The following is an 8628-nucleotide window of genomic DNA, read 5'->3' on the forward strand; positions in this document are numbered from 1 at the left end:
ACCTGAGTTTTTTGCAATATTGTGTAGATACTGCTGTTGAGAATGTAGTATGCAATAGTTCACAAACATCTGCCAGATACTGCCTATAACAATACCAGTGGCACAAACCTTCTGCCTCTTATGCACATCCTATTTAATACTCTCAGAGGTTTTAGACATTTTAAAAATGTGTTCTGTCCTTGTTGTTCCACTATACTATTAGCAGTATTTAATCTTTTACTGTGGTAAACACCTGCAAGGCTACTATATCCCAGTCTTACCACAATCACCCCAACCAGAGCAATGCCCTGTCATTTGTTCATCATCAATAATAATAATAATAACATTCGATTTATAATACCGCCCTTCAGGACAACTTAATGCCCACTCAGAGCGGTTTACAAAGTGTTATTATTACCCCACAACAATCACCCTGTGAGGTGGGTGGGGCTAAGAGAGCTCAAGAGAACTGTGACTCGCCCAAGGTCACCCAGCTGGCTTTGTGGAGGAGTGGGGAATCAAACCCGGCTCTCCAGATTAGAGTCCCGTGCTCTTAACCACTACACCAAACTGGCTCTCAAGCTCTGTATGTTCTTCAGTGGTGGTGTATATATCTCCATTGGCTTTCAGAAAAGGAAAAAAGGACAGTGTCTTATCGGCAGCAAAGACTATTCTGTGTCTCACTCAAATATTGCAATGATGATGTTGATTGGGGCTTGTGGTCAATTAAGAGTGAAATGAAGTCTGTGTAGAATCTTTTTGAGGTCACTTGAGAAAACACGAAATTCAGAACCCACCCATCTAACAATAAACAGATTAGGTTTTTCAATTTTAATATTCAATTTAATGCTTGCAATTGAAGATGACTGGTGATCAGTCCATTGAGATGATTCTGAATGCTACTTCAGGGAACTGTGGAGGATGCTGGAGAAACATAAAAACTGAGGTCTAGGATACAGCTCTGAATTGCACCCCATGTGTATATTGGTTTCTAATTCAAAAGCTTCCCACTCAGAAGATTTAGTAGATAATTTTGTTTGTGCTTGGAATCGACTTAATTTCCATTTTGAGGTCAGAAAGATATTCTATCCCCACTCAGGGTAGTTTGTTTACAGCCACTGGGGGAAATTTGAGGAGGTAGTAGGTAATGAGAGCGACTTCTGCCTGAGACACTAGAGAGCTACTAACAACTTGAGCAGACAAGACTGATAGATCCTGCAGTAGTCTGATGCAGAATAAAGGAGTGTCATCATGTGTTTGTGTTTTACACTCCTGAATATTGCTTGGCTCATCTGAACTCATTTGCTCTGGTGATTCAACTGTAAAGTGAATCTGCTCTCTGGCTGTTGCACACTCCTATGGGTTGATTATAGGAGGGCATGGATGGTCTCGTCTTTGTGCTGGAGAGTTCTAGATAGTCTTTGGTATCTTACTTTCTGAAAAATGAGAAGTTCACAATGGAAAATGCACAGCTACATAAAAATGTATTCCACTCCTAAGTGAAAATGGGATTGCAGACATTCCATAAGTGTCTTTGGACAACAGGGTTCAGAAAAAGCAACCTAAATTCAGATTTGAATAAATCAGGTTCCAGGACATGCTTCCTTGTTTCATTCCCAAGTTTGTGGATGTATCTAAAATTACTGTTAAAGTAATCTGCTGTTCTTTTTCTATTAAGAAATGTTTCAGATCTTAGACAAGGATAAGTGTGGAGTTGTCCAGCTCACCCTGGCTGAGGTAATAATTATTAAAGGTAACTGTGATATGGTTAAATGGTGACAGGCTGGTAATGATACATCACCATCATTTTTAATCTTTTGAACTGGCTGAAAGATCTGCTGAAACCATCATTCAGTATACAGTGAGGAAGAACCATTCTCCACTGTTAAATATCACACACTGTAATAGTTGATTGGCATATACTTAGAAGCAGCATGTAGAATTATGGGTAATCTGGTCTCATCAACATCCAGTGCTAGATGTTTTAAAAGTCATTTAAATTAAATTCACTTTTGCTAATTAACATTTTTTATTTATTAAAATGTTTCTATCCCACTTTTCTCTGTAGACCCAAGGTAGGCAGGCAGGCAGTTTTTACCATAGCTTGTAAGCCATACTGCAGTGAACAACATGCCTATATTAAAATAAAAAATTGCACAAGATAACCAACTTCTCATAAAATGCAAGGTAAAATTAAACTTTAAGAAGAACACAGCCTAGGCTGTCACCATAAAACAAATGACTCAACAATCTTAAAGTTAATTTTTTTAAAAAAATAAGACAGCAGTGACAGTACACAATTGATGATAAGGTAAAATGGGGATAAAATGAGGCTTGCTATTTACTACCTTCTGTCTGCTGTCTGAAGAATCTAGGTGAAACCAAAGACTAAGTAGGGGATTTTGTAGCTACTATTACAACAATCAGAATCCACACAGCTGCTACAGTCAACTAGAGACTTCTGTTTAGGTTGGGATTGATTCACTGGCATCTGTGGGAACTGGCCCTTGCTTCTGAGTAAAAATGTTTATGATCAGACTGTACATTTTATAGTGATAGCCTAAAGATCCAGACAAAATATATATTGCCAAATTCATCAAGAAACATAGATTATCTGGAAAATAATCCTTTTTACAGAGAGCGAGAGAGATTTCCTGAATAGCTCTATTTTTTCTTTTATGATAATCCTTCACTCTCCTCTTTCAAAGGGAATGAGTCAAAGCAATAGAAAATGCACAGTAGGAAACAATTTTTCCACAGGTAGAGGTAAAATAAGTGACCTGACAGGCTGGGATTTGAATTTTATGATTCTGTGTCCTTTGTTGGTAGCATTCATACTCTTAAAAGTGTACAAAAGGTGTCAGGGCATGCAGGAAATACATTACCTACAGTCAGGAATGGATAAGAGCCCTGCTGTGGGATTTCAATAAAAGTCACATCCATAAGAGATGCTGGGAGGAAATGGCATTCTGTTTTATTTAAAGCTACACAGAAAGTGCAGTCTGATATACTTTTCCTTTTTGTAAGCTGGTAAACTTTTCATGTTACTTACAATGCAGTATGTTTCAAATTTAGTACCTAATCTGAAATAGGATGCATGCTTTGAAGTGAAAGAAGACATTCCAATACCTAGGGATGGATGACCTCTCCATTGATCAGATTTATAATTAACTGAGGAAAATAAGATTATTATTAGCAGTGCTTTGGAACCTGAATGCCTTTAAATCTTCCAGTATATATCACATCCTCACCACCCCTCACTCCAAAGTCATACTACTTACTGGAGCTGGTGTTGGGAAACGGGCAGGGCCTTCTTTTCCAAGAAAACCATATGAACCATATGGCTGGGCCTAATAGTTTGATCACCATGCAACAAATGGTGTAATGGTTAAAATGCAAGACACCTATGTTCAAATACACCTTCCTCTATGAAAGCTCATTGGCTGATCTCAGGCCAGTTACTTACCTTCAGCCCACCCTACCTCACAGGATTTCTATAAGGAAAAAATGTGGAAGGAAGAACCATGTACACCAATCTGACCTCCTTGACAGAAGTGAAGGATAAAAATGTGATAAATACATTCCTCTTAACTCCAGTCAAGCCTTCTCTGTCATGCCCCTTGCTTCCATTAAGTAGTTTAAAGTTGGGTGGTGACAGTGTTACTGGATCTGGTCTCCTTGCAATAAAATGATTTGTGGGGGGATTAGCAAGCAAGGAGAATGGCTATGCAAGAAGGGTAACAAGCGGGAAATCTCCACCAATTTCTACCAGGTCCCCTCCCCAAGGTAGCAGGCTGGTGCTTTTAAGGTCAAAGAATAATTTTATTTAAAGAGGAAAAACTAACATACACAAACAAAGTTAATTGAAAATGTTACACACACACACACACACACACACACAGAGAGAGAGAGAGAGAGAGAGAGAGAGAGAGAGTCCTAGGAAGCTATCCAGAAGTTGGAATAGAGTGGGGGAGGGAGTATATTTACCAATCAGAGGAGCAGCATGGTCCATGGAGGAAGAGAGCTTCAAACGCCAGCATTCTCAGCCAGGAGAGAGGGAGAGACTTAGGGAAGCAACCCTAAGGGAGCAGCGCTTGGACTCAGGAAACGTGCGCAATTTGAATGAGGCCAGAGCCCTATCTTTATAGGTAAAATGTGCCCTGAGGTGGAAGAGCCCACCTGGCAGTCAGAACAAAGACTCCAATGGTCACTTCCTGGGTTTAACAAAGGATTTGATGGCCTTGATGGGTAGCTGCCAGGGTGTGTGAATACAAATGTAAAACTAGTTCTAGCACGGCACAAAGAGGATAGTTTGCTGATGATGTCCACCAGAGCTAAGTTAATGAATTTAGGGCTGTTCCCACACGGCTTACCTGAAACCAGAACGCTGCGCAGCATGCCGGAAAAAAACACAGAAGATTGCGTTTTCTCTCGTGAGTTTTGCACGATGTTGCGCAACATCGCGCAAAACTCGCAAGAGAAAATGCAATCTTCCGCATTTTTTTCGGCATGCTGCGCAGCATTCTGGGTTCAGGTAAGCCATGTGGGAACGGCCTAGGTGGAGACTGTACTTTCCCAGGAACAACTGTATATACTTATGAATGTCATTTGATTAGCTCCTCAGTCATGGACAGGAGATCTCATCATGGGAGGAGGAAAAGGAATATGCTAAGTGGGGATGACTCTGTGAGACCTTTGTTGCACTGGATCCCTTTGGGGCCAGAGGGATAATAAATCCAATAGCTTCTCAATCACTCTGCATTCCTGTGCAGCATTCCATGCATGCCATGTTCTCCCAGGCAGGACTTAGCAACTGTTGGAGGCTCTCTAGTGGTAATACAGCAGCCATTTTAACTCCAGAGGCCTGAACATCTTTAATATCACAAGCAGCCGTACCTAGAACTGCTTATTAAAATGGCGGAGGCTGGGCCGACCGCTTACAACAGGATCCAGTCTGCGTGGAAAGGAGTACAGAATCATAGGGGGTCTCATGACCTCAATGTGATAGGACATATTATTGGGCCAAAAGACCTCTGCATCTGCAGCAGCACACCCAGAATGTCCCCGAATCTTCAGATATTCAGCTTAGAGACCATAAAAACAGCCCTCAAAGTCCAGACTACTAAATACTGGTCTGCATTCCAGATTGTAACAGCAGCTCTGGCAACCACCATAGAAAACACTACATTAACACTGTTGGTGAATATTGTTAAGCTGATGCCCTGCATCTACATATTTATTCTCTCTTTCTTTCCTAGTGGCTGTGTTCAACACTGGTTTAAGAAACAATTGGAATTCATTTGCAAACGCTACAGCTTTTCAACCAGGAAGCTTCTGAGAAAATATTTATTCTATCTATGTCTTAAAGATAAGAAGGAAATGAAGGAAACAGTGATTGATTTCAAATGTTCACAAGGTCATTCCTTGATTTATGGAAGAAAGTCAATTTCAGTTGATACCCTCGCTATATAGACCTTTTATTGATTCTGCCACCATTTAACATTTATTAATACTAACAGTGTTCTGGGAGGTATATAGAATGTTTAACAAGATAGATTTTTAAAGTATTATAATATAAGTACCTTTTCCAACATATTATTAATGACGCATCTTAAAAATAGCAAGTAGGGAGCATAGCCAGAAAATGGCTGAAGAGGTACACCAGAATGATCAGAAAAGAGGATGATACTTGCATGGCTTCTGGCATCTTCTCTGCAGTATCTGAATCTCATACTTCTGTTTGCAGTATCAGAACATCCAAAGTCCTACAACAATTACTTATGTTTGGCCATTTCTTTTACATGTATTTTGAAAAGGCAAAATAGGAATGGTAGTCTCCGTCCTTAGGCAGACAGAGAGGGCAGAGATGAGGGCAGTAATAAAAATGGGATAATAGGATAGCTAATTTGTAGCACAGGTGAGATTGCTGTGACTGAGAAAAGGCTTTACAGAAGCAAATTTTCAGAAGGAATCTGAAGGACGTGACTGGATAGAATTGTGTCTCTGTGTAACTGGGACACTGGGAATAAATCTTGCTTTCGACAGCCAACAAATGCTAGAAAGTTTTATTGTCTCCAGATCCACACAACTAAAGCACTTCATGATTCTTCCCACAATGCCCTCTACTTTAAGCAGCCAGCAAAAGATCTGTGATGGATTGACTTGCAATTAAGTCTTTCTGGAATCCAAGAATCAAGAAATGAATCCATCGTAAACGCTATCAATGAATAGTTCCTTATGGAGAAAACTTTTTTTTTAAAAAGTGAACAATTTCTGTATTATTGTGAGGATGCCAGCTGTTTCAGGTATCATGCTCCTTCTCTGTTGTTCAAACATTGCTGTGAGTTTGTCACAGGGTAATAACAACACTTACATTGGATTTTCAAGCCTTATAGCCTTACATTTATTTTAGGGATTTTTGTTTGACATTCTCTCTCCTATTTATTTACAATTTTACATTTTTCTGTTACCAATCAATATTCTCTTATGTGATCATCTTCTACTTTTAAGATAAATAAGATTAGCAGCAATTAGAACAAGGCAGAGCTTCCTAAAGAGATTATGTGGCTACATTTATATTGTTATTTTGTGGCCATTTTAATGGTGATATTCTAAAATGAAAAAATTAGTAGACTTTTTGTAAGCAAGTATTGACAGTGATTACCTTGAAAACTCCAACAGGGGTCGCCATAAGTCAGTTATGACTTGACAGCACTTTCCACAACCATTGACAGTAGACTATATGCTTACCTATAACAGAATCAACCATCCTCACATTCTTGTTATGACTCAGAAAAATGCATCTAAAATTGTCTCAGAGTAATGCCTCTATGGACTGTTCACATGTAAATCAGAATCTGTAGTTGTAGTGATTCCAGAAGAATCATAGCGTTGGAAGGGGTCTTACAGACCATCTATTCCAACCCTTCACCTAATGTAGGAACAGCCTAAAGCATCCCCAACAAGTATTCGTCCAGCTGCTCCTTGTAGACTGCCAATGAGGGGGAACCCAACACATCCCTAGGCAGCCAATTCCACTGCTGGATTACACTTAACATGAAGTTTTTCCTAAAGTCCAGCCAGCGCCTTCCATCCTGTAGTTTAAACCCATTGTTAGTTCCTGTCAGTTTGGCTCATAGTCAGAATGTTTTTGTTACATCAAAAATGTGCACATTGGTATAAAGTGCTGTCTATATCTTCTGTGAAAGAATATCTCAAAGCAGAAGTGCCCTTGAAGAGACTCATACTTGAAACATGCTGGTCTTACCTAATACTTTCTAAGACAGAATTTACTTTTTAGTCTAAGCTTGTTATGTGTTATTAGAACCTGCAATTGGGGGCCAAATCTGATGCAATATTGAGAGTTCCATGAATGGAGCTCCTAACACTTTTCTTTCTTCAAGTTGCAGGCATATCAGGGACCATGGTGCATGGGCAGGGGATATTTAATCCCTTCCCTTACTGGGCCATGTTCCTTACCTGAAAATACTATGGAACTGCTGTTTGTTGAAGCATACATCTGATGGACACTCCTTGAAGATCTTAGTCCTTTATGGGCTGACCACAATAAGTCACAAAGGTGGATTCAGGCCAGACTCAGTTTTCTGAATCACCACCTTTCTTCTGCTATTAATACTTTGGTTGTTATAACAACAACAAAAAGTATACTGTGCAACACTGGCAGGATGCATCCAGGCCATTGCTGGAGGAAGAAAGCATGTGTAGGCTATCCCATTCTGAAAGTGCTGTGTGTTAGATCCAGAAAACTGGAGCACTCTCAGAAATACAGGCACATGTGAACAGGAGGAAGTTGTGACAATAAGGGGCTTGCAATTCCCTCAGTGAGGACTGCCTGCCAAGAATCCAAATGATCACCTTCAATCATTCCATTCCTTTCACTTTCTTGCTCAGTTCCTCAGTACAGTGAGCTAACAGCAGGCTGCTCCAGGTTATCTTTCTTCTTAGAGATGCTATTCATAAAGGGGTATTTCTAGTCCTGGCAGGTAAATCAAATATATGCAAAATGGCTTCTTTTTCTCCTCCTTCAGCAAGCTATCCTAATTGTGTTATTCCTTCTGCATATATCAATGGCTCCCTCTCTCATTCACTTCTGTCTTCCACTTAATCCTCCTTTATCTTTGGAAGGCAGGCCCTTGTGGAGAAAGTGCAGGTTCTTCTGTTTGTGCTTTGAGCACAGTCCTTGGGTAGCTGGTGTCAGATGACAAGTTCTGTGCACTACATCTGTTTTTCCTATCCTCTTGAGGCTGCATCTGTAAAAAGCTGATTGAGGTTGTTGCACACTTCTCCCTTCACGCTACAAACTGAACAAGTCTGTGCTCATCAATCCTTCTTTGCATTAATAAGTTCTTGCAAAAAAAAAAGGTGGCTGCTGCTGATGCAAGGAGTCAGCTGAGTGGAGCAAACAGAGGACAAGAAACAAAGAACCTCACAATGCTTTCCTTTCCTCTAAGGCTGCTGGCAGCCTGGGAGATCAAGATCCCTTCCCCAGAGCTTCTCAGAGCCCAGTATATTTTTGCTGTTATGAGTCTCAGGTCGAGGGCTCTTTAGAACTACCATCTTCAGCATGAACCACAGAAAATGGCTCCTACTTGCTGCACTCAGTATCTTATTCTCATCTAACAGTAGAGG

General features: G+C 40.2%; 1 protein-coding gene across 1 annotated transcript in view; it reads left to right on the forward strand.

Annotated features, from left to right (window-relative positions):
* Window positions 1-5974, forward strand: part of CAPN8 (calpain 8) — a 70742-nt gene extending 64768 nt beyond the window's left edge. The window contains exons 20-21 of the mRNA XM_054975058.1: window positions 1658-1716; window positions 5238-5974. Of these exons, the coding sequence (XP_054831033.1) occupies window positions 1658-1716; window positions 5238-5261 (83 nt within the window). The 3' untranslated portion in view covers window positions 5262-5974. The remainder of the gene's footprint in view (window positions 1-1657; window positions 1717-5237) is intronic.
* The last annotated feature ends 2654 nt before the right edge of the window (window positions 5975-8628 follow it).

This window comes from Eublepharis macularius, chromosome 1 (assembly GCF_028583425.1).
Source record: "Eublepharis macularius isolate TG4126 chromosome 1, MPM_Emac_v1.0, whole genome shotgun sequence".
NCBI classification, from domain to species: domain Eukaryota; kingdom Metazoa; phylum Chordata; class Lepidosauria; order Squamata; family Eublepharidae; genus Eublepharis; species Eublepharis macularius.